The sequence below is a fragment of the Meleagris gallopavo genome, chromosome 3 (genome assembly GCF_905368555.1).
Source record: "Meleagris gallopavo chromosome 3, MGAL_WU_HG_1.1, whole genome shotgun sequence".
NCBI lineage: Eukaryota > Metazoa > Chordata > Aves > Galliformes > Phasianidae > Meleagris > Meleagris gallopavo.
In genome coordinates, this window is record NC_139406.1 from 36,315,931 (window position 1) to 36,342,404 (window position 26,474).

General features: G+C 38.7%; 1 protein-coding gene across 2 annotated transcripts; it reads right to left on the reverse strand.

The window, feature by feature from the left end:
• Nucleotides 1-2,792: 2,792 nt before the first annotated feature.
• Nucleotides 2,793-22,457, reverse strand: GALR1 (galanin receptor 1). Of its 2 annotated transcripts, none has more exons than XM_010708666.3 (3): nt 20,986-22,454; nt 13,892-13,957; nt 2,793-9,170 (listed from the first exon to the last, which is right to left on the reverse strand). In XM_010708666.3, exons 1-3 carry the CDS (start codon nt 21,673-21,675, stop codon nt 8,853-8,855), a joined length of 1,074 nt encoding a protein of 357 aa, XP_010706968.2. In that variant the 5' UTR covers nt 21,676-22,454; the 3' UTR covers nt 2,793-8,852. The 2 variants fall into 2 exon arrangements, with proteins under 2 accessions (XP_010706968.2, XP_085076781.1); XM_085220655.1 differs by lacking the exon at nt 2,793-9,170 and adding an exon at nt 9,182-11,704 and having other exon boundaries at nt 20,986-22,457.
• Nucleotides 22,458-26,474: the final 4,017 nt, after the last annotated feature.

Consider the following 26,474-nt stretch of genomic DNA (forward strand, 5'->3'; position numbering starts at 1 on the left):
TTTAAATTTAACATGTTTTTTTTAGAAGTAACTACATTTATATTCAGTTGGTACTAAATGATGTCATGGGATGTTCAAGCACCATCTAGTTGTTTCATAAATCCATAAATCCATAAACCTGGAATCCCACTTTTTCTTTAAATACCTTTTATTGTCAGAATGGGTCTCAGTACTCCAGGTGGGGTCTCACAAGAGCAGATTAGAGGGGCAGAATCACCTCCCTTGACTTGCTTGTCAGGCTTCTCTTGATGCAACCCAGGATACACTTGGCCTTCAGGGCTGCAAGTACACAATGCTGGCTCATAATCCTAAGACTGCTCTCAAGCCATTCTCCACCCAACCTGTATCTGTGCTTGGAATTGTCCTGACCCAGGTGCAGGACCTTGCATGCGAGCTTGCTGAATTTTATGGGGTTGACATGGGCCCACCTCTCCAGCCTGTCCAGGTCCTTCTGGATGTCATGCCTTCCCTCTGAACAACTCAGCTTGATGTCATCTGCAAACTTGCTGAGAGTGTACTCAATCCTAATGTCCATGTCACCTACCAAGATGTTAGGTAACATCTTGTCGAAGTTGAAAGTTGAAGCTCTAAATACATTCCTTTTACTAACAATGATGTTCTTCAACACTTCCTTCACCTCTTATCCTTTCTTTTCCTCTTCCGATGTTAATAAATATGTATTATCTTCAAGTACTGCATCAGGCCATGTTATCAAGATATCCTTGAATCTACAGCAGAACATTTTGTCTTGACAAAGAACTGCAGGATTCATTTATTTGAATAGCCTGAGTAAGACAGATTTCACCTAAGAGGCAACAGATTGGGAGGAATGAGAAAAGACATTCCCTGAGATTTCTGTGATACCGAAGAATTTCACATTTCAGGGCTGAAAGTAGAAAAGTGTTTTCCTTGCTCAATATCCCTAATAAAATTGTTAGCATTTTACTTACCATAGACAAGACAATATTCTCCTGTAGCACTGAGGTCTTTAATAGGAGTCTCCAGAAGTCTTGCAAACAGCATAGGTGACTTTTGCTTGTTTTCCCACCTTTTAATCCCATAGGAAGCTAGCATGGCAGAAGGATAAGTAGGGAAGCAGCGATTCATTGTGGAAGAAGTGCATACATTGTGGAAGAAGCACACACATACGTGTCTAACTGTTGACAGCAAACTAAGGAAAACTCCTTCCAAGGGACAGGGGGGCCATGATTAGAGTGCTGTACAACTCCTGCAAGTGAGCAGAATTCAGTACCCAAGAGATATTGAAGTTCTTAACTCACTCCGGACACACAGAGTGGGTCAGGTTTATGTAACCAGCCAACCTGATTAAATCTCCCCAAAATGCTGCCCCTCTATCAGAGCTGTGGCAGATCATATGTGTTCATGAAACCATTAGTTTTCACAAGGTTCCATGTAAGTAGAACTGAAATGTAAACGTGATCATGAGAGCTTCTAGCTTGCTAATGTTTCCAACACTGTTTCACAACAGGCTGGTAGAAAGCCTTAGCTCTGACTGAAGGCCTGAAGCATGCTTACTGCCAGGTGCTTAAGATGTGCTGGCAACTGTCAGATCATGGTTCTCATGAGAACTGTAACTCGCTGTGCAAAACTTATGCAGAGTGATTACATTTGAAGTGATTATAGCAAATAGTAATTAAGCAAAATGAGAACAGCATATAGCATCGTTTAACTTCTTTCTCTAAGAGATGTGTGAAGAGCAGTTGAGGTCCCCTTGTTGGCTCGCCCAGAGCAGAGGAGCTGAGGAGAGGCCTCACGATGGCTGCAGCTCCTCACAGGGAGTGGAGAGGCAGCACTGAGCTCTGCTCTGTGTGACAGTGACAGGGCCCAAGGAAACGGCATGGAACCTGAAAGGCTGTAGAGAGGTGGTTGACATCTTCACCCAGTTAACAGCGATAGAACAAGAGGGAATGGGTTCAGATTGCGCCAGGGAAGGTTCAGGTTGGATATTATGGAGAATTTCATCTCATAAAGAGCAGTGAGGCGCTGGCACAGGCTGCCCAGGGAGGTGGTGGGGTCACCATCCCTGGAGGTGATCAAAAACCATGTGGATGTGGCACTGAGGGGCATGGTCATTGGGGGTGGGCTGATGGTTGGACCAGATGGTCTTAGAGGTCTTTTCCAACCTGAATGATTCTATGATTCTACAATTCTATATTGGTACAGAGGTATGTGATGTCATTGGGCTATTTACCAATCATACCTCTCTATGCTGAATTGCTGGTGTTTTCTACCTTTAATAGTTGTTGTTTTTAGCACTTTGAGAAACTTCTGTGTGACAGCCACTCCACAGCAGTGTTTCTAGTGACAAAATCCAAGGTATCCTTATGTTCTGAACTCACAATTCCAGGGGTTTTGCAAGTTCAGTTGCAGAGTCAGAGGTTATGTTAAAATAGCTGACAATTTCAAGATCATCATTTTTCAGTTATTCTTAAAGTTTGCCTCATTTTATTCATTCTTAAGTAAAATGATATTTTTTTGTTGTACTATCTTAAAACTACTAGTTTTCTTGTGCTAAATTGTAAAGATGGTTAGATATTTATTGGGGAACTGAATAAATATGGAGAGGCACTTGGAAATAGAACAAACATTTTCAAGGGAGTATGCTATACTTAAGAATGAGACTTCAGTCTTAGTTCAGTAAATATACCTAGCCAGGGTGCTCCCCTGCATGTACTAATGTCGAGAACATGTGTATACACATTCAAGAACAGCACAAGATATTTGTATAGCTAAAATTGATAGATTAGAATCATAGATTAAACTGCACATCATTTTAAATGTATGCTGTAACATTTAATTTGCTTTTACAAAATACATTTCGCTAGGCGTAGAACCGATCATATTCTGGTTTCATGTTCATCTAGATATTTTACTGTTTTAAACGGCCACTGCTCTATGTTAATGAAAATCTGCACACAAATATACATCAATTTGACTGCCTCCTTCCAAAAGTGGAGCCTCTTAGAGGCATTCATCTAATAATAAAGTTTAGATTTCATATCATTGAAGTATTTTGTTTCTTTTCATATTCAAATACATGGATCTGGCTCTGTTTGTTTGTTTCTTAAGCAACACATGAATCACAGAGATTGAAATTGCACAATTGCACTTGAATAAGAAATTTCAATAAGTTCCATTGATTTCAATTGACTTTTACCAGCCTAAATGAAAGAAAGATCATACCTCCTGCATTTAGGCACTTGAAAATGAGAATGTTTTTTATATCAGTTAAATTTTCTTAAGGGTATTTTCAATCTATAACGATATCTAGCCATGAAACTCTATTGAGTATCACGTATTTTTCTGGGAGTCTTCCAGATGACACTGCTTGTTTTCAAATACACTACAAATATTGTGTAAGAAAATGAGCTAGTATTTCATATTATAGAGAGAAACAGAATACAAATCTATTGGAAAAGAACATTTGAAAAATCATGCAAAGTACAGTATATCTTAGAGCAACTGTGTTACTTTACATTCATTATACACTGAAACAAACACAATTTTAATTTCTTCATCGTCAACATTTGTATGTATACTGAATAAATATCACAAGCACAAGCTTTGTAAGGTAGAAGCTGATCTTTTCTCTGATATTTTCTTTTCCCAAAATACAACAAATATCATTTGGTACAATGTGACACAATGTAAAGCAGCCATGAAGATAAGATGTCTAAAATAATGCATTTCCAACATTGTTTTATGTAAAGATCCCTCACTTTCCCTACAACATGGGGTTTAAAGACAGACTGATTTCACCATGACAATAAATATACAAAGCTTAGTGATTATCTCTTGGAGATAGTGATATAATTAATAACTCCCAGTTATTAATTAATTTTATTTTTAATTTATTTTAATTAATTAACTCCCAGTGCTTTGCATGATGTTATGATGTGGAATACCGATAACAAAAAATCATAAAACCATGGCATATATAATAGATTCTGATAAGAATAGTATTAACATTTAAGAAAGAAACACATGTACAAAGTGAATAAAAAGCTCGAAGGATTGTAAGATGTCATTAAACTGCCTTATATTGTGAAAAATTAAGTGATTTGGAAAATAAATGTGGTTGTTTTTTTTTTTTTTTTTTCCCCAATGTTTAAATATAGCAAAAGACTTCAGAACAAAATGTAAATCAGGGGTACAATTAATTTCATCATACAAAATGCTCACGGGATGTTATGGCTACAGTTGGGAACACCTGGCTACAGAATTAAAGTTTGCTCCTTATACAATCATAGTCATTTCTTACATAGGCTTTCAGACAGCCTCGTCACGTATTTATTGTTTACTCTAGCATATGATTTTGTTACCCACCTTAGACATGAGAAAAAATGCTAGGAGCTTCTACATTTTTTTAAAATATGAAACAGAATTTTTACGAAATTCTGAATGTTTCTACTATATCGTAGATGTTTAATGCATACTTCTGTGTGAAAGTTACGTGCAATTTTATAACTCACACGGAAGTAGTCATTAAGTTTTATCTTCATTCTGAAATAAAGTTATTATCTCCTTCAATATGCTTGTTGTGCTGATTTTTTTTTTTTCCATTTTATATATGGATTCAAAATCTAGTGTAACTATAGTGCTCCACAGTGTGCATGTGGGCCCACACAGATCTTGAAGGACACAAAATATATTTTAGACTGTATTAGCTGAAGAAGAGCACTGCTATAATTTTTTGTTCATTTAACAGCTTTTACCATACCTCAAATGCTTACCCCAGATAGGTAGGGCTAGCACTGCATGAAGAATCCTAATGGAGCCATTTTCTGGTTTCTTTTAAACATTAATCTTCACAGCTTCAAAGTTCCATTGACACAGTGTTTTATTGAAATTTTCAGATTTTTTAAAAACAAAACTGGTTAAAAAAAAAAAAAAGAGCAACTGAAAACCTGTAATTCTAAAATATGAAATGCAAAATTGACTGGAAACCTGCTGAAATGTCCTATTGTAACCTCAGGAGATGGACAGAACTGAGCTCTGCTACAGAGCTTGCTAAGAAATGTGTAAGAAATGAGACATTAGACTTCTCCTGTGTTTCTCTACTAAGATACATTTTTAAGGACTAAACAACTCTTACTGCTTGTTCTGGTGGGATATACTACTACTATCATCAGTGTTAAATGCATAGTATGTTTTTAATTTCAGGAAATACTTTTGAAACATAACAAAGAGGTAGCATTTTGACACTGTACAATAAGATTTCAGGGAGTTTATAAATAAATATGTGAGTAGCTGTTTCTTTTGGGGATTTCGAATTCTCACAATGCTTTGAAAAATATAACTTAAGAGATTTGGATATATTTAAGTAACTGTTTAACTGCATGTATGTACAGTGCTTTAGTTTGAGAGGAATTACAGTAATTGTTACTGTTGCCTTTTTTTTTTTTAATGGAATAGTATTGCCTTATTAATACAATAGAGTTGAATTCAGTGGAATTAGTGGAGTGGAAAGTTCAGCATCAGTCAGAAATAATCTTTTTTTCTTTTCTTTTTTTTTTTTTTTTGCTTCAGTGTACACGGAAATTAATGTTTTTTTTTGTTACAGATATGTAACAAAGCATATTAAAAAAACAAGTGTGATGAAACTTTTTCTTTGCCTTCCAAAATAAACGATAATCTGTCAGCAAACTCAGAATTTGTAGTCAGGCATTTTGTTGTCAGGGGTAATCAGTGCCTGTTCCCTGGTTTTCTGCCCAAATTTGCCATGTTTCTGGCACAAATCCCTGCACAACTCTCCAGCTCCTCGAGGGTTAGACACAGTTCACATTATTTAAAACTGTTTTTTACATGTAACATCCTCTAGGTCACAGTGGATACATCAATGCCGTGATAGAGATACGGACTAAAAGGGGTATGTTTTAGCCAGGAAACTGAATTTTGGAGTGGCAAATGATTTTAACACGTCTCTGAGATGCACATTTTACTGACACACTCAGAAATGAGACAGGGCATTATAAACATGTTCTTACTACAAGCCTTCCCCACTCCTTCATCCTTAGAATTTCAAACCAATGAAGTGCTATTACTGGCTATGATGTCACTAGGTTTAAAATTATTTACAGTCAAGAAAAAATGCAATTTCCTCATGAAATCATAATTTCACCATGTTAACTTTATACTTGTATAAACTTGTATTTACATCGTAATTTTTTATTCAAATAATTTTTAGAAAGCAATTTTTTAAAAGTAGAAACATAATTTTTGAAGCTGCAAGATCACCAAATATGTTACAAACTCAAGTGTGGTCTGATTGTGACTTAATAACTTGAGTGATTGGAATCTGAAAAAAACTGAAAGCTAGGTATAACAGTAACATTGTGCTAGAATGTTTTCCTAATATCAAATCAAACCCAGAAAAGGACGTGCTATGGATAAGCCCTTCTTTTCCAATTTTTTTTTTTCTTGTTTATATACTGTGCGCCTAACGGTAACTTCAAACTGCTTCTTCATATGAATGATTGGACACAAAAGTCATGTGTGCACCAGCATGTCTTTGATATTATTTTACTGATGCCACGTAGATAATACTGACATGTAAACAGATATTTTTACGTAAGCTAGCCCTCCATAACTGATCAGTCTGTGGAAAAAAAAGCATCTGACAGAGCGTCTGTCCAACAGTATTTAACATCTTTGAAAAGCTGGACAGGAGCCAACAGTGTGCTCGTGCAGCCTGAAAGGCCAACTTCATCCAGGGCTGCATCCACAGAGGGGTGGCCAGCAGGGAGAGGAAGGTGATTGTCCCCCTCTACTCTCCCTTCACGAAGCCCCATCTGGATTACTGAGTCTAGGCCTGTGGCACCCAGCGCAAGAAGGACGTGGAGCTTTTGGAGTGGGTCCAGTGAAGATGATTACTGAGCTGGAGCATCTCTCCTATGAAGAAAATTTGAGAGTGGCGAGGCATTGGAACATGTTGCCCAGATCAACCCTGTGGATGCCCCATATTTGGAGGTGTTCAAGGCCAGGTGTTATGGGGCCCTGAGTGGCTTGCTCCGGTGGGTAATGGCCCTGCCCACATCAGGGGGTTACAACTAGGTGATCTGTAAGGACTCTTCCAACCTAACCCATTCTATGCCTACATGATCTTCAGCAAAGACCAGAACAAGGGCGCTGAATGCAAGCCACAGGTGATGTCAAATCTGGGTGGATAACAGATACAGTGGAATGCAGAGTTTTCTTTTGGAAGCACCTGGTGAGCCAGAGAATGGACAACAGTTATCAAATTAATAAATTTCAACAAATCCACAACCAAAATCGGGCTGAATGCAATTCTATAGAAAAAGATGGGGTAAAGGAAGGTGTTTTGTCCCCTCTACTCAATACTCATGAGAAAGCATAAGAAACATGCTGTCCACTTTGGAACGTCCCAGTGCATGAGAGGGATGGCCAAGCTGGAGCAAGTCCAGTGGAAGACCAGGGACTTTGCACCTTATTTTTTCAGTTTGGAGAAGATAGGGAGAAACTCTAATTGTCATCTATAATTATGCATGTTTGGTTAGAGTGAAGAGTCTTCTCAAGGGTGTGATGAGAGGACAGAGGGAAATGGTTGCAAGGTACATCAAGGGAAATCCCAGCTATGACTGATGAGTTGCTGAATTGCTGTCCTTGGAAATATTCAAAACATACCTAGACAAGAAGTGATACGGATGTGAAGGCAGCCCTGCCTTGAGAGGATCCCAAGAGGTTTCTTCAACCTAATTTGCTCTATGATTCTGTGGGTCATGAACATAAATGGTAAAAGCATATCATACTCCAGCTAACAATATGTCCTCAAAGTGCTGAGGCCCTCCCACATTTTATTTATAATTTATATTACACACTTTGTACCGATTTAAATGTATCCCTCTGAAATTTTCCATTTTAGAGCTACATTGTATCAAACCTCTATTAGAACTTTTAAAGGATTGCTGTTTTTAAGCACTTATGCATTGCTTGGATTTTCTTTATGGAACATAATATTTTAAAATATATATTGATATTGCACATTTAAAACTGTACTTCCATTTCAGACTCAATAAAGTTAACAAAACACGCACACGCACACACATAACACACATGCAGCAGCTAAAGAAAATCTTTCCTCAGACAAATTTTCATTTTGATAGAACTTCACACAGGCCATAAACAAAACCTTATATAGTGTACACAAAAGTTCTGTGTATGCAGTAAGGCAGGCATACAAAGCGGTAAAAAGTACATCATCATTCACCATGTTACATTAAAAAGATAGCTGAACAGATAAAATCAGTGTTGCCTCTCTAAAGCAATTGTCTCAAATTGTATGTGGGTTATTTCAACTCAAAGTCAGATCCCATCTTTACTTTAAAAAGGGAAAAGACATTGTCAAAACAACCTGAACAGAGAATGAAACTTTTCCTCTCCGAAATTGTAGTACCACAGTATTTATTATCTGTGAGTCAGAAAATTTAGCCATCTCTTTGTTCTATGGAGTAAGATGTGAGAAAGTTCAGTGATTTATCCATATCAACGAGTACTTCTTGTATGTTACATTTGAATGCTTATACACATTATGCTTAATGAATAGGAACACGCACAAATCATCACCAATGTTTTGTTTCTGAATTATCTTTCAAAGGTCAGGAGCTTCATTTGGCAAAGGTACAATACAAAGGACCAGCCCGGTTTTCCTTCCTACCAGTTTCATGAACATTTGCTACAAATGCAACTTCATTACCTTAAATACCTATTAGCTTTATCAAGAAAAAGCTGTGATAAAGCTCATTGTGCTTTGTTTTCCAGAAGTGTCGTTCATTCACACAGCTGAAGAGCCAGCAAACAGAACTTTCTAAAGTTCACACATGTGTACAGTTGGTAGATGGTGGTGTATCTATCCGACTCTTACTTTCTTTAGCATCATTCAGAGGTGATTCGTTACCTATCTGGCACTTGAAAACTTGTTTGTAGGCCTTTCTAAAATTTTCAGAGAGAAATGCATATATAATTGGGTTTACAGAAGAATTGCTGTAAGCCAGGCAATGTGCAGCTACCCTGAAGAGAAATGAGGCTTGAGTCAGTGGGAAAACTCCAAATTCAGCCCAGAGATGAATCACATGATGCGGCAGCCAGGAGATGCCAAAAACCACTACCACCACCAACACAGTCTGTGCTGTCTGAGACAGGAAAAGAAAACACAGATGTCTTATGAGTATTAAAAACAAGCTTATTATATCATTATCTGTAAAAAAAATAAAAACAATAAAAGTAGACAGATAGAACACACTTTTGAATATTTATTAATATTTTAATTCATTACCTATGTGGACTTTGTTCTGTAGTATTGCAAGAAGAACATGAGCTTCCACAGTAGAAGAGAAATTCTTCTACTCTTTTCTCAAAGGCAAAGAATGACGTTCCTCACTCCCTAGACAAAGTGCTAACCTAGGTCTCTGGGAAATCTCATCCAGATCTAATGAATCATATTTTAATACAGTACACAAGGATTTCTGACCGGATTTCAAGGGAGATCTATTGTACATGGAGGCATCTAGTGAAAAAGATAAGAGCAGTCAGATTAACCCTTTGCTCAAAAGCCTAAAGCAGGAGCAGAAGTTGCTGTATTTTTTAAAGTCTACTCTTTAAGTATAAACTTCCATTGGAATCATCCAACAATATTCTGGGATACAACTAGGAAAAAAAAAAAAAAGAAAAAGAACAAGATTTCTGGTAACTATACATGGAATGGAAGGAGCGAAATAACCTTCATTCTACCTCCCGACTCCACTTTCAGTATTTTTACAAGGAAGAGCCATTAAGTTTGTTAGATCCCCTCTGACAGCTGCAGTATCAGTCACCAGAGACCTTTTGGTTACTGCAAGCTTTTTTTCCAGGCACGGTGGAGTTTGTTTGACAATGTTTTCTTTAGGTTTCACTTTCTTCCAAAACTGCAATTACTGCTTTGCAGGCAATGAACAAAATGCATTTCTCTAGCAAGTGCCGCTTTCCCATTGACAGCCTAATAGTAATTCCAACGCATATTATGACCATTATAATTACTCTATTAACACTTTACAACATAATTCTCCAGATAACTTTAGCTCTTATTCACAGGCAGAACTAACTGATGAATGATATATGCTGCAGCGCAGACTTTTTGCTGATTTATTGATCCTGGTCTATACTTTCTTGAATCGACTAATGCTCAGTAATAATTAATTAGCTTGCTTAATTTTCATGTGCCTTAATTTGTAGAAACTTGCAGGGAAAAGTTTAATTTCTGCAGCAACAACCTGAAATAACTTATGACAAATATTGTTTCTGGCTAGCAAAATTTCTAGTAAATATAATTTTTTCAGTCCCAAAGATTTAAATTTATTCACAATCCTTTTTTTCTATTTAACCCTATTAAGCTTAGTTCAGTTGATGCTAAAGAAGCCACACAAATATTTATTTCCTCTTTCAGATCTCATCAGGAAAGCTGTCTTCCTCGTGCTAACAAGGAAGCATAAATAAAGAACAATTGATTCTCTGATCCCTTCAATGCATTAATATTCCAGCTGCAAACATGCTGTCTGGTTATTGTACACATAGTTAATTCTTAAAAAATGTGTTACCTCAGTTTGCCTTTTTTTTTTTTTTTTTAAATTGACACCAGGAAAATCACTGACTTTCAATAGACTGTATAAATGCAACTGAAAGCTGAAGTTGACCATGTGTCTCTTGTAACTATTATACTAAGGTATTTCATATCAGTGGAGTAAGTAATTTTTCATAACGGATCCTCACAGCATCTGTTTTATCCCATTATTCATCTTAAGACTCACTTCAGAGCTTACCTTTCCAGTATCATCACTATAATTTGCAACCAAGGTAACACTAAAGGGCAGCTCTTTTTTTACGTAATGGTATCATGCTTAGAGTTTCTTGTCAGCAAATAAAAAAAACCTGAAATGCATGTTGACGTTACATGGCCAAAAAACATAAAGAACAGCATTTAGTCACATTTATATTTTAAATTCACTTTTAAATTCACACATGATAAATTAAGATTCTGCTACTAAGAATCTTTTTTGTAGGTCTAAGCAAACCTGACTGAACGATATCCATGGGCCTTGAAGGGATATACCTACAAGTACTCAGCGACCTGGCAGAAGTGATTGCCAAGCTACTCTCTATGATCTTTGAAAGATCATGGAGAATGAGAGGTTTTTGAGAACTGGAAGAAAAGCCAATGTCACTGCAGTCTTCAAAAAGGGCTAGATGGAGGACCCAGAAAATTAAATCAGCCTCACCTCTGTCCCCAGGAAGATGATGGAACATCTTCTTGTGGATGTCTTCTCCAAGAAAATGGAAGAGAAAAAGGTTATAAGGAGTAGTCAGCATGGATTCACCAAGGGAAAATCATGCTTGACTGATCTAGTAGCCTCTAAGAACTCATGACTGACTGGATAGATATGGGAAGAGCAGTGCATGTTGTGTATCTTGACTTCAGCAAGGCATTTGACGCTGCCTCCTGTAACATCTTCATAGGTAAACTCAGGAAGTGTGGGACAGTCAAGTAGATGGTGAGGTGAATTGAGAACTGGCTGACAGGCAGAGCTTAGAGGGTTGTGATAGCAGCACAGAGTCTAGTGGGAGTCCTGTAGATAGTGGTGTTTTCCAGGGGGTGGGACTGGGTTTGGTTGTGTTCAACATTTTTATCAGTGACCTGGATGAAGAGAAAGAGTGCATCCTCATCAAGTTTGCTGGTAATACAAAGCTGGGAGGTGTGTCTGACTCACCAGAAAGCTGTGCTGCCATTCAGTAAAACCTGGACAGGATGGAAACCAGATAAGGTTCAACAAGGGCAAGTGTAGAGTCCTAAATGTGGAGAGGAATAACCTCCTGCATTAGTGTAGGTTAGAGGCTGACCTGCTGGGAAGAAACTCTGGAGAAGGACTTGTATCTTGGTGGGCAACAGGCTGGCCATGAGCCAGCAGTGTGCCCTTGTAGCCAAGAAGGAGAATGGTATTTGGGGGTGATTTAAAAAGAGCATAGCCAGCCAGATGAGGGAGGTGATACTCCCCTTCTACTCTACGTTAGTGAGGACACATCTGGACCACTGCATCAAGTTCTGAGATCTCCAGTTCAAGAAAAGTAGGGAACTTCTAGAAAGAGCCCGGCAGAGGGCTGCAAAGACTATTAGGGGCCTGAAGCATTTCCCCTATGAGGAAGGGCTAAGAAAGCTGGGTCTGTTCAGCCTGGAGGAGAGAAGACTAAGGAGGGATCTTATCAATGCTTATAAAAATCTAATGGATGGAAGCCAAGTGGATGGGGCCATGTTCTTTTTACTGCTGTCCAGCAATAGGGGAAGGGGCAATGGGCACAAAATGGAACTCTAGAAATTCCATAGGAACATGAGGTAAAACTACTTTACTTGGAGAGTGGCAGAGCATAGAACAGACTGCCCAGAGAGGTTGTGGAGTCCTCAGAGGTCCGTTCCTACCCATATGATTCTGTGATTCTGTGATACTAAAACTTTATAAAGCTCTGAATAAAGCTGTAGAACTGGGCCTTAAATGCATTATTCTTAACAAAACTGCAATGAAAAGAAGAAATAGAAACCAGAAAGATAAATACTAATGGGAACAGCATGGTTTTGAAATTGTGTGCTAAGTAAGGCCTTGGGATCAGAAAGTTCTAAGCCAAAAAAGTTTTCACTTCATTTCGTTTGCCTTTCCGTTACTAAACCCTGAGACACCTGAATAGTCTCGGACATACATATAATGCTTTCCCCTGAAACTATTAAAGCAATTTCATAGCTAGATCTGATTTTTATTTGCATAAAGAGCTTGTACCTAGAGGAGATGCAGATATTTCCAGTTTGAAAATAACATACATGAGAGCAGGGATGGCAACATAGAGAATGCCTTTCGAAACAACACCTTTGGCCTTGATGAGATTAAGCCCAAATTATTTATGTTAAGTATTTTACTGCATCAAAGACATAATGCTTTTAATTTAGAAATTGAGATCTGTTGACTAAGATATATATATTTTTTAAATAGAGAATGCATAAGTAATAGATTATTTATTCCCCGTTGAGCCCATGTATATCTCATTTACACTGCAGACAGTCTGCATGCCCATATGGTAATAGCAATCAGATCAAACAAAGAGCTATAGCCTAAGGCTTGTTTCTGACTCCACATTCATAAACTGAGAAATTAGTCAAATTATTACTGTGGTCAAATCTGCTCAAAAATCAGAACCATATTATATTATCTGCCAAAATATCTACATAAACACATCTTTCAAATATTGTTCTAAATTGCAAAGCTAATATTGTGCTTCAAAGACCCTTCACAATTCCACTTGTAGGCAGTATATAATTGAAGTTTTGAACACAAAAGAAAAAAGGTTTTATGGAAAATCATAAAATCATGAAAGTCCCTTTTTAGACTACTATCAGGAATTGTAATGAATCTCATTTGGAAGTCTTGTCATATAACCTAGGAATCCGTCATAAACTGCTAAAAATATTCAGTTAGTTAGTTAGAAAAGAAAAAAAAAAAAAAGAGAGAGAGAGAGAGAGAGAGAGAGAAAGAAAGAGATGTATAATCTAGTGAGGGAAAAGAAACATTTACATTAGAGAGAGGTAGTCTCTCCATGACTGAATTTCACATGCTCCAGTGTTCAAAATATGGGGATTTCAAGTAACGGCTTGACCACTGTGATGGAAAATCCTAATCAGAAAAGACTCTTATCCTGCTGAGGTACTGAATATGTCATCACATACTCCATTTCAAATCTTTCTCTCTATTACATCTTTGGCAACAAGCAATAGAACAGCAAATCATCTTACCCATAAAACTACAATATAAACAAATAGGAATTGGTAATGAAAGCAATCTACCTTTTTCTTGGAGGCTTCTGACTTCTTCGACATGTTTCTCAGCTTTTTATGAAGATGATTAAGAACCTGAAAAGATCAATTTGCAACTTGTATTTCACCATTTTCTAAAATTCAAAAACATTTTGTTAGAGTACGTTCTCCAGGACTGCATGAGTTGCTTACAAACATTAATGATTCAATTTAAACATTTCAGAAATTCATATTATAAAATCTAAAGGAATTACATATCTATATCTGTGGTTCACCAGCAAATAGGAAACATATCACAATTGAATTCTTCTATCAAAATACAGTTGCATTATATAACAAATACATACTACAATCAAATGAGTCAATAAATTGAAACCTTCTCTACAACTAGAATTAGCCATTATTCTTTCATAAAAATGTCAATGCTCATTAATTTAGAATGACCTTTACTGCATGTAACATAAGAAGTGTATGTTTTGAGTCAGAGCTTTTCTGAGTCACCTGCATAATTTGCTTTCTTCAGATGGATGTTTAGTTAATATAATCAGGATGTTGGCACTATTTGATCTTTGAAAGATGCTTAGGCTCTTACAAAAAATTTATACTAAGATGTATCTCCCATGAGACATGACCTTTATGGACAATTTGATGATACTTGCCATGTACCTTTCATAAGTAAATTTTAATATACTTCAAAATGATTCATCAACTGAGAGCAGATTTTCACATGAGATTTTGGACAGTGGTTGCATAGAAGAGCATACCCTGCTTTATCTTCAGTCATTATTAACTGAATTTAATATGTTCATATAGTGTGATTTGTGGGTATGCAGGAAAGCAGGGTATATGCTCTTCAGTTGAATGTGTTTAACATGTGAAAAATCATACCAAATAAAAAAAATGGAAATATTTAAGTATATTCAAGGGTTTAATTATAATATGGTAAGAAGATTTTGTTTATCTATTTATTAATACAAAAAATCAGAATGTAGAGTCTTCAGTTAGATGACTGTGATGTCACAGTTACAGTTTACATGCATACCTCCAAGGTGAACTGACAACTATTAAATAGGTAAGATCATCCGGAATTAAAGTAAACATGCATTAAAAGATCTTCTTTCGAAGGAATAAAATGCTGAATATCAGGGCTTATAAAAAGATTTCTTGAAGTGTGAAAAGTTGAGAAATTTTCTTATACATGAGTGTGTTGTCTCTGATTTCTTTAGAATATACAACTAACCACTGCCAGGAAAGGATACCGAAGAGGATGACAGAAATTAAATCCCACTCTGGTACTTAAGTCTTTGAAACATACAAGTTAGGAGAAACAGAAACAGAATGTTATCTATGAATAACCATTGCTTGCAGTAAATTCTATTTTTCAAGAGTCAGCTCTTATCTACCAGTGAACCAATAATAATAATAACAACAATAATAATAACAATGAAAATAATGAATTGCAAAGTAACATTGAAAGTGCAGTTCTGCTTATCTGTGTACGAACGTGTCTGTGTGCGACTCAGCCCCAAAACTCCTTTTCCTGAAATACCAGCCTGGCTGCTCCCAGGACAATCTGAACCCAGGAAAGTCAGGACAGGAAAACAAATGTGTTTTCTCTGAGAAGGTCCAGCTTTGGCTGGATCTCAGCCATTATTCCTACTCCAGGATGAAGTGGACCAGATGGAAAGTACAGAAGAACCTCTGAAATGCAAGGAGATGCCCCTCTGGTTCACACATCCTTTATTTCACCATGTACAACAGTGCTGAATTGATTCATCCATGGGTGTGAAAATAGAAGAGCATGGGAGAAATACTGTTCACTTCTCATCTCTTCTTTTTCATTTATCCTCTCTCTTCACTGGAACAGACTTCCCTGGGCAGTGGTCACTGCCCAAAGCTGCTGGAGCTCCAGAAGCATTTGGACAACACTCTCAGACATAGGGTCTGTTTTTGGGTAGTGCTGTTAGCAGCCAGAAATAGGACTCAATGATCCTTATGAGTCCCTTCCAATTTGGGATGTTCTATGGTTCTGTGATTCGTGTAACTTAAGTAGATAGGCTTTTTCCACCAGACCTTTGAAGATCCTGTCTCCTGCCAGTCTGAACCTGTTCTAAACTGTGATTTTCAATATTAAAGTTAGATGCACTCTTCCAGAAATTTAGAACTGCAAAATCTACTCTTAAAATTATAAACATCAGTTCTCTCATTCTCAGCTTTCATTGACACAGCTATTTTGCGTTGCAACTTTCTCCAGTCCAAAGAGAGATGGAGTAGACAAATCTGTTACTAAAAATTCTGTGTGAGTTGAAGATTTAGACGATAACCTTCCAATTAATCTTTCTCAATTCTCTGTCTTTCAGATTGTGTGCATGTCTTACGGAATAAGGATGTGCAGCCTCTGCAGTGAAAACATGCTGGCTCTGCATGGCATTCTACCAGATGGTATGCAAACCAGCAGCAAGAAACAGGCAGAATTGAATTACTGATCAACAGCTGTGGAACAGTACTCAGAGACCTACACAGAGAGATGCAGAGGGATATTAAGGGCCATATTTATGCACAAACACTACAAAGCAAATCAAAGACACCTCTCCTTACCACCCTGTTTGAATTATCTCTTCTCTGGGCCAAGAAATAATTAATTTTTCCTCTAACAGCCACTTCACCTGAATGAATATTAATTCTGCCTATTCCTCTCATTTTGTCTCGGGCTATTCTTCTAAAGAAAATCTCTTTTACAATATCCACTAATACATTTACATGCATATTTAATTCAGGTAATAAAATATTAGCCTTGATAAAAAAGTTATAACCTGTTGCATTTATTAAAGGTTACATTTTTAGACAAGTTCAGGTCTGTGGAAAAATTAGCTTTTCACATGAAACTGCTAACTCTGGCTTTCATGTACCTGTTGATGAGAGTTCGTTTATAGCTCCTGAGGAAAGAATATCTTTTCTGTGCTCTGGAGATGGGTTTATGCAAGACAGCAGTTATGCTTCTGTGACATAAGGTGTAAGAAGACTTGAAGGATGACAAAAGGACAAAAATTCCAGGCTAGTCCAGTCTGTACAGTCAAAATTATCACTGAGAGCATTTGGATGGGAGGTTTGCTTTTGCCTATAGACTATTACATTTTGCTTGCAGCTGTTTCAGAAAGTACCTTCAGATGGCTTGGTAGCACAGACTGAGATACTATAACTGAAAGCATTTGGAAAATGGATTTTTCAAAAAGGGAGGGGAAAAATAGCTTAAGCTATCTGCACCTACTCATATAAGCCTACCAAATAATACAAAAGTTTGAAATTTGCACTGCTTCAAAGCATATTTCCTGTCTGTCTGTACATAACTGTTCCACTGACTACACCTTCATTATTTGTTACTTTATCCATTTAAAACCATACAGGAGGAAAGCCTGCCTAAGGTCATTATCTAATAAAAGTGAACTGCTTGTTTAACAGAGCCATAATGTGACCACTACATTCTGAACCATATTTTGTATCATTAACCTTATTTAAATTCAAGTGCCTCTACCTGCAATCCATTTTTAAAGCAGTGCTGCTACTTTTATTGTCACAACAGATCTTTCACCCTCTTTCATTTAATAGTGTCACTAATATGTCATAACTTTTTGTTTTTCTTTTCAGTGAAGTTCAGTCTCCTCGAGTAAAGTTTTCCCTCTCTGCTCAGTAAAATTTAAGATACAATATCTGTCACTAAGAACCATGTAAACGTGCTTTAATGTTAAGGCTCCTCTTTTTTTTTTTTTTTAGTATGGCTTATTTTTAACCAACCCTATAAATCATACATGACTTTCTTGAATTCAGAATGTTCAGAATGATAGATAATAATGGAAACATTCGTCAGGCAAGAAATAAATTAAAAAATAGCTTTTAACATTATACATCTATAAAAGGAAAAGTTTGCTAATGATTTTAGGTGTCCAGCCTAGATGTTTGAAAGAGTTCAAGCCTCATAATTGAGTTCTCAATAGCAGGGGTTCCCAAAACCCATTGTCACACTCCACTGCCTTGACAAGTGCCAACTGGTAGAAGCCCAGTGTACATGTATTACTTTGCCCCTTAATAACATATTAGTATGTAAACGTATCAATTTATGAAACACGTACTTGAAGGAATAAAAAAATACAGCAAGTAAAATATGACAAACTAAAAAGTAAGAATACAGACTGCCTACATGCAGTGCTGTAGCTCAACGAATGACCATATAATGGCCACTGCTCTGCCTGAAGTTGTGAGCTCCTTTAAAAGCAGCTCTGAAGGCTCTCCAGGACCAACAAAGGCTGACTTTCCGAGGATTTGTGATTTCTTGACCGCAAGTTCTCAAGAAGATGACCTCCTCTATGAGCAGGCACTTCACAAAACCTCTTTCCCATGTGCCATTTCTGGTGTTCAGCAGCTGGGTGCACACTGACTCTTTAAAGAACAGAGAAGACTGAGACTCTTTGTCTTCTACATTGGCTCCTGTTTTCACAAAACTAAGAAAATATCATGACTTCTCATATTTTTACTCCTATACCATATTTAGTTAAAACTGACCCAAAGTTATTTGTGGGAGAGAGGTAACGGAGAGCTCAAAGCACACAGCAGAGCATGAGCTCTGTCTTAAGAGCAGATTATTTGAGATTTCCAGTTCTAGTTCTGTGGCATGTGCCATTATTTCAGCACTATCTGTGGTTCGTAACAATATTGCTGTCCACTGGGGACAGAACCCCATGAAAACGAATCTCTCCTAACGTAATTTAAGAGCAACTGAGAGAGGGAAAGAACTCAGTCCCCTGTTAGAGTGTCTAAAAAATGAGACTTTCAGAATTGAAAGTTCAATTGCAATTTGCTTTAAAAGGAAACGACAGAAATGCCTTAAAGGAGCCTGGAAAAGACAATATATTCAAATAGAGAAATGTGTCTCCTTTATCTTAATTTACTGCATCAGAAAATTGTGTTATTTAGACGATCCACAGTTCATGAAAACCAGCAAAGTCCATAAGAAACTAATGCGTTTATCTTTGTAATACTTCTGATGCTATTACAAAGCAGTTCTCTTTTAACCCTGCATGCATTGAGAAGCCAAAATATCTGTTGTACATTACACCATTTTAGGGACATCAGTAAGAGCCTATTGCGACCCACTTCACTGGAGACTCAGGAGAGTAGCAATGGCTGTGACAAAACTTCAGCTCTGATTTTCAACTTCTATTGTTCTTAATTTCTCCCTCACTGTAACCCATGTGTCACAGAATTGCAGTCAGAGATGTGCTCATGGCTCTTAATGAGGGCAGGAACGAGCATTTGTGCTGCAGGGTTCAATCATCTCCAATAGCTTTCTATGAGCCATGACATTTTTCAGCTTTATTGACACCAGTGGGAATACAACATGTCTCCTGGAATTCATTCTTCAGCTTAACTCCGCAGCAAGCAAGGTTGTACATACAGGCTCAAAACAAATCCATCCTCAGCCCAAGCAGGGCTGAGGCTCAAGCCTGGCAGCAATGTGAGCATGAGATTTTAGCAGTAACTTGGAGTGGCTTTGCTTTTATTGACTTGTTCTGGACATGTATTTCACACAGGGTTGTTGTTTTTTAAATACACATATTCATATTTACATTGAGGTATCTACTGTAATATGAGGGCTTTGCAACATAGTGTGTTCTGTTTATTATACTTGCAGTCTTAAAAATACCCTTTATTGTATACTATGCACATCAGTCATAAGTTTTCAAGACGTGCTTTCAGTTTTCTGTCATATAATTATATATTTAAGGCTGGTAATTAAGCTGAAATTGAGAATAGTTTGGCTTTTACAACTATAAGAAAGAATTCATAACAGCTGAAATTCTTCCTGTAATATTCATTATATTCTTAAAACTCTGACGATACAAGGCTACAGTAAGTTTCTTTCCTTTCACAGCTGTTACGCTCACCACAGTAGAAGAGGTGCCAGTGTATTTTCCCAGGGAAATCAGAATGCAGTTTACATAGGAAAACTTTTTTTTTTTTCTCTCCATTTGTGAGGCTGGACTTGTTTCACTACCAACAATAGTTTAAAAATATCATCCTTTGAGCTCTGCCTAACTCAAACCTTAACAGAGTTGGATGCTGTTCCAACCTGAATTTCCACAATTAAACATACATTATATACATAATACATACAACTGAGCATAAAATTATGTGTAAATCCGTTAACTAAATCTATTTAATACGCTAATTAAAGATGTGACTTTGTGACATCTAAGCAGTCCCCATCTGCAAGAGTTGTCCTATCCTCTTGAACCCAAATTACTGCCTAAGGAGAAATCCTGCAACTGGAGGTTGCAGACACAGACTGGGAGGATCTCTGTGCAGCTCACTGGGTCACAGCCTGTGCTCTGATTCTTCTTGATACTACATCAAAGGCTGCAACTAACAACAGTCACAGAAAAATGTGACTGTTTGCAGAAAGCCCTTAAGTAAACCCATTCAGGCAACAGTACTAATTTCTTTTTCCTACCCAGGTTCTCACTTGTTGCTTCCTACCACCTGACCTTGCTAAATTCAGAGGTAAATGTCCCTCCGCAGAGCAGGGTAAGGTTCACAATGACCAGGCAACACCGTATTCCTTTTGCTCATAGCATGTTAATTGCATCAGACCAAATTGGGGGGGTTTTGCTGTTTTGTTTTCAACACTCCTCATTTCAAAAGAGCTACACTTATTTGTTGGAAGCCTGAGCAACTTGTTGCTTGGTTGCACTTCATTTGAGTTAAACTCCTCATACAGCACTGCAAGGAAATGAGAGAGTTGTGGTCACAGAGGAAGCAGCAGAGCACTGGGGCTTCCTGACACTTTGTAAGGAGAGGGGCCCTGTATGTGCCTGAAGAACACACAACACTCCCAGCTACTCCATACAACCCTTGACCTGTCTGCACCACACACACGTCCCCAGCCATTCCTCCACTATAAAACCCCTCTCCACAAACTCACTCTTGCCCCATCACCTCCTAATGCTGCTAGTTTCTAACAATGATGTGTCCATCTCTGTACTGGACATGTTCCCACAGCTCACAGACACCCACCACCACGGCCACCATCGCTTTTTACAATCCCTTCCCCAGCACCCGCCCTGCCAAACCTTGGCATAGCAGAAAGAGATGAGCAGCAGGGGGAGCAGATAACCGAAGACAAAGGTGCAGACCACATAGACCTTCTTGTGGCGAGGGTTGGGCCAGTGCTCCCAGCAGAAGGTCTGGTCGCTGCCGTTGCGGTGGAAGAGGCGCTGGTGGTGAGCCACTGGCGAGGCCATGGCAAAGGAGAGAGCCCAGATGAGCCCGACACCCAGCAGTGCGTTGCGGGGGACGCGCAGGGTGGAGGAGCGCCGCGAGTGCACGATGGCCACATAGCGGTCCACAGACATGGCCGAGAGTGTGAAGATGCTCACCAACATGGAAACGGTGAAGAAGTAATGGATGAACTTGCAGATGAAGGCGCCCAGCACCCAGGTAGGCAGAACGTAGACCGTGGATTGGAAAGGGATGCAGAAGAGCAGGTAGGCCAGGTCGGCGATACTCAGGTTGAGGATGAAGATATTGGTGGTGCTGCGACGCTTGCCTGGCTTGCTGCGAGCCAGCACCGTGATCACTAGCGAGTTGCCCAGCACCCCCAGGGCGAAGATCAAGCCGAAGACGATCAGGGTGATGAAGTTCTCGATGCCGATGCCGAAGAGGGGCTTCCCCTCCGCCTCCGGCAGCCCGGAAGCGTTGAAGTCCCCGCGGGGCGCCTCTGCCCCCTCCTGGGACCGGTTGAGGGGCTCCCCCGGCTCCATCCTCTCCCGTTAACGCCAAGCAAAGTTTCCGCGGGTGGAAGGCGGAGACAAAGCCCCGCGATAGGTGGTGGCCGTCCCCGCCAGGGCAGGGATGGATGGTTAGATGGGGGGAGCAGGAGGAGGAGGAGGAGGAGGAGAAGGAGGAGGAAGGCGCCGCAGCCGCCCAACGTGAGCCGCCGGGTGTGGAGGAGGCTCGGCAGCCCCGGGCAAGCTGCGCGCTCCCTCCGCTCCGCTCCGCCTCCGTCAGGCTCGCCCCGGCTCCCGCTGCGCCGGCAGGTCGGGAAAGAGGGGAGCAGAAGGGTTTCTTTTTTTCCCGATTTAATCGGTAATCGGCTTCGCAGGGCAGCCACCTCGGACAACTTCTTTCTGCCTCTTGTGCCGGCTGGAGCGGCGGCAGGCAGGGCTGTCGGAGCTCTGCATCGAACTCGGACAAGTGACAGGCAGTGGGAGTTCGGACGGATTACTCAGAGCCCGGTCTCGCTGTTTTCACCTCCCTCGCTATTAAATGTTCCGTCATGGGCGGTAGCTCGCAGGGCAAAAAGTGGCAGGCGCTGATATTTCATACAAGCAAATAAAAGGCCACCTTTCACGTACCAATCACGAAGAACGAGTTCCCAAAGCTCCCCGTTGCTCTGCTCTGTGCCCTGTTAGTCAGCGATGAGCTCAGAGTCGGGCAGTAGCAGGGAGCTCTTCCAAGGAACAAAATTAGAGCGTCGAAATAGCGGTTCTTCTCGGAGCTGGGCAGAATGCAGAGCCTCCCGCAGGCTGTGTGTATGGGTTCACCTAAATACTCTCACACACGTGCTCCTTGCCAATAAAACAGGATTGCTGGAGAGTTCTTGAAACATTTTCTATCTGTGCACTACATCTGATGATAGCATTGCTTCATCTCTCTTCTCAAGGGATGAAACTGAGAATTGTTGCAAATCCTCTCCACCCATGTGGAGATAAGGGCTGGGAGAGCCATGTCTTCCTTCAGAAAGCTCTTTTCTGTGTCCTATGTACCCGAGAGCTCAGTGCCAATTTGCAGCACCTTTCACATGGGGAGCAGTGGGGACAAAGAGAACTAGTTGTTCAGATGTGTTTCCTTAGGACACGAGCTTTTGTTTGCTTCTCTGTAGACCACAGTTTAATATGTTTTTTTTTTCCTCACCTTTCCTTTTGCTGCTTGTGTTAAGACAGCCTTTCAGCAGCTATGCATCAGCTGACTGTATAGCTATTGACTTCTGCAGATCTAGGTGGGAATTAATCCTACTTATCATCTGGTGCATTATGTCCAAAACAAAACATTGTGAGAGAGCACAATTCAGTTTCTATGGATTTCAGTGGATTTAGATTGAACTACTTCCTGTATTCATCATGACTGAGTTTCAAAGTTACAAATAACTAAAAATAAACCACTGAAGATTCCTGAGGGATTTGAGGGTTCCTTTGTTGCTGTTTTGTTTTTAGTGTGCATACCTTACCACTGTATTGACATGTTCAGTTACTGCTTGGTCCTACTACAGTATACTTCTGTAAGGGATTTGAGAACAGGTGGTAAACATTTTTAGAATATATCAGATACAGTGGACTTATCAGAAATACTCCAAGTAGATGGTAAAAAGATTGAAGCATACACAGATTCCTTTACTGTTATTGACATCTATGTTTATTGCTATGAACTCCTTTATTTGAGATACAAGAAGCTGATGTTTTGCTTTTGAATCACAGAATATCCTGAATTGGAAGACATCTACAATAATCATGGAGTCCATCTCCTGGCTCCACGTGCATCAAACAAAATTCAAACCCTATGCCCGAAAGCACTGTCCAAACTCTCCATGAACTCCAGCACTCGGGGCCATGCCCACAGCCCTGTGCAGCCCGTTCCATGCCCACCGCCCTCTGGTGCAGACCCTTTCCCTAACCCCAGCTGTCCCTCCCCTGACACAGCTCCATGCCGTTCCCTCGGCTTAATCATGTCCTGTTGCCAGACATCAACCTTTTTTAGGATGTCAGGAGTGAAACCTTAGCCTTGCTGAAGCCAGTGCTAACATCGCATTAATTGTAACTCTCCATCTGGAATGTGTCATTAGTCTTCATTGCTCAGGCTTTCTTCTATTTCTCAGGAAATATTTTCCTTCGAATGGTATCGTCTGAATGATGACCAAAGTATATCAGATTGTGGTATTGGACAAACGAGCAGGGAAAATGGGTACAGAAACAAAATCAGTTTTAAAAGAAAGCAACCTGAAAATCCCATTAGTGGGCTGGACTGGAGTGTTGGCTCTATTAGTTTCCTGAGATGTTTTATTGACAGTTTTGCAGCTCAAGCTCTGCTTTACTTTTATGCCTGTATAACACATATAGAAACATACACAGTATTATAACGCCTCAGCTGAGCATAAGGAAAAAGAAAAAAGCAGCAAACCAAACAACAGAGAGCACAACCATGTTATAGCTTTTCTTTCATAGAAAAGAAGTTGACAGACCCATAGGCTTTTATATCAGTAAAGTTCACATATTGACAGAACTCATGACTCCTGTTAAAACTGATTTAAACAAGCAGGTGTTGACATTTCAATCCATTGTTATTATCTAGATGGAGTAAACAGCCAAAATAACAGAAAGTTGTAAAGGGAAAGTTCTTATGAAGTCAGTACAAATAATTTTATAATCAAATTTGAAAACTACCTGGGCAAGTGGGAGAAGAAAAAATCAGTACAAAACGTACCTCACACTTCAGGAAAATAATTTCCATCTCTTTACAATGGAGATCTCTTAAGCATGTGATTCATGCATTTCCTTGATTCTAGTTTTATTGAATCTAGTCCTGAACACAAAAAGATCTCATTTTGTAAAAAATAGACTAGCTTATGAACTTCAGAAAGAGCAAAGCTAGATGCTTTGGGCAGATAATAGGAAATTAAATGCAAATTTCTTATGCCTGTGGACAGCATCTTCAGTATTCTTTGTCAGCTCCCCAATTTTTCATAGTAATTAGTAGTAAAAATAGTGCAAGGAATCTATAAAGAGGATGGGAAGTTAAGTACCTCTTGAAGTTCAGGCTCGCACATTTACTCCTTAGTGTATAATCAGGAGGGTAATACTGAGAGGAAACATCACAAAAATGGTTTCCTTTCACTCACTTTAGTGATTGATTTGGAAACGTCGTTTTTCATACGGCTCTGATAATAAAAATATTTGAATTACATTGGTAAATTTTTATGCCAGAAAAGAGAACTCATGATTTAACAATCCAACAAATGGATTTAAAACATTCATTACAGCTATAGTCTATGTCACGATGAAAACTACATATATAAAACATATAATCACAGTAGTCATTAAAATCCATTTATATTTGAGAATGAATATTTAGCTAGCACCACTTGAATATTTAGTTAGCATAGAAAGAATAAATAGTTAACATGCACTTCCTGCTGGGTTTTAGTTACATTCCAGCTTGTCAGTTTTAGGACATAATGAGTAAGTGAGGTACAAAAATTGGAAGCTGATTATTCTTATTGAAACACAAATTTCTGTTTTCATATAGTGTATCATAGAATACAATGTTAATAATAGTGCATACAACCTTTTGTCAGAAAAAGTGTTTCAGTAAAATCTATTCACTTTTATATATATATATATATATATATATATTCTTTGCCTGGAGTTGAGCTGGAGTTGAGCTTCAAGCTTCTAAACTGCACAGCAGTGTCTATATTGTTTGCATTCTACTCTACTGTACTCTGCTCCATGCTTTGTTTATAAAACACAAAGCTGAAAAAAGGCTGGTTTTCAAGACTGACTGTTTTTTTTTTTTAATTTTGAAACAAACTCAGGAACAATAATCATCCCAATCGTACCCCATTACTTTTGTTTACTACAGTTCCTGGAGTAGAAATTCAGCAGAAATAAACTTTAAATATCATTCAAAAGCTGAGCTAAAAGTTCATGATTCAAAAGTCACCTTTGACTCACCAGTTATACAGTTATTAGGATGGAAAAGTCAAGTATTTATTGGCACTAACTTGCCTTCTCTATATATTCTTGGGAACAATGTAACCCTGAGGTCACAGATGTCGGTATATTTGAATTTCCATGGTGGAGATGTGTCAGTAATAAACTGAAGTTTATTGCTCCTTGCTGACATTTAGAAAGTAGCAAACATCTGTCCCTATTCATCTGAGATATTGCTGTTCTATCACAGAATTTGTGCTGAATTGTTTTCTCCTGGTTCTCTCTTCTAGTTCTTAAATTGCTCTCAAAGAGCCTTTAGAGTATAGACATTCAAAATCAGGGAATTAATTTTGAAATGATAATTTCTAAAACTCTTTAGTTTTAAAATAAGTATTCTAAATATTCTACTTAAAAATTAAATATTTATCCAGTTTGTTCATTTTTTTTTCTGTAAAAATGATGAGTACTAAGCAGCATGTTCCAGCCACATGCTCTCTTTTTGTAGCTGATGAAGATAATTCCTTGCTTCATTTTGCTTGATTTGTGACAATTGCTCCATGGGATGCTTCCTAATATAGGAAGCCAAAGTGCCAAAGTGACTCGCTTGGGTGTAAACACACAACTGTTCTTTATCTAAAACAGAGAGGATTAATACCTGGTTTCTCTTGAAGTAGCCAGTGTACTTTGATGAGCACTTGTAACAGAGCACAACAGAGCAAGTACTGCAGACTTGGGGGATTGCAGCAGACACCCTGGACATGGGCAGAGCACCTACAGGAGTCATTTCAGTGGGCCCTTCAAGCAGCTGCTTAAGATGGGCACCTGAAAGGTTTGGAGTAACAGAGGAAGAATAG

Excerpts from the sequence above, each read along its gene's own strand:
- GALR1 (XM_010708666.3), bottom strand. The coding sequence starts at position 21,675 with ATGGAGCCGGGGGAGCCCCTCAACCGGTCCCAGGAGGGGGCAGAGGCG. Across the intron at positions 13,958-20,985 it reads TCTCTTTCTGCTATGCCAAG|GTTCTTAATCATCTTCATAA; the intron begins GTTTGGCAGGGC and ends TGATCTTTTCAG. Across the intron at positions 9,171-13,891 it reads CAGAAGCCTCCAAGAAAAAG|ACAGCACAGACTGTGTTGGT; the intron begins GTAGATTGCTTT and ends TTCCTGTCTCAG.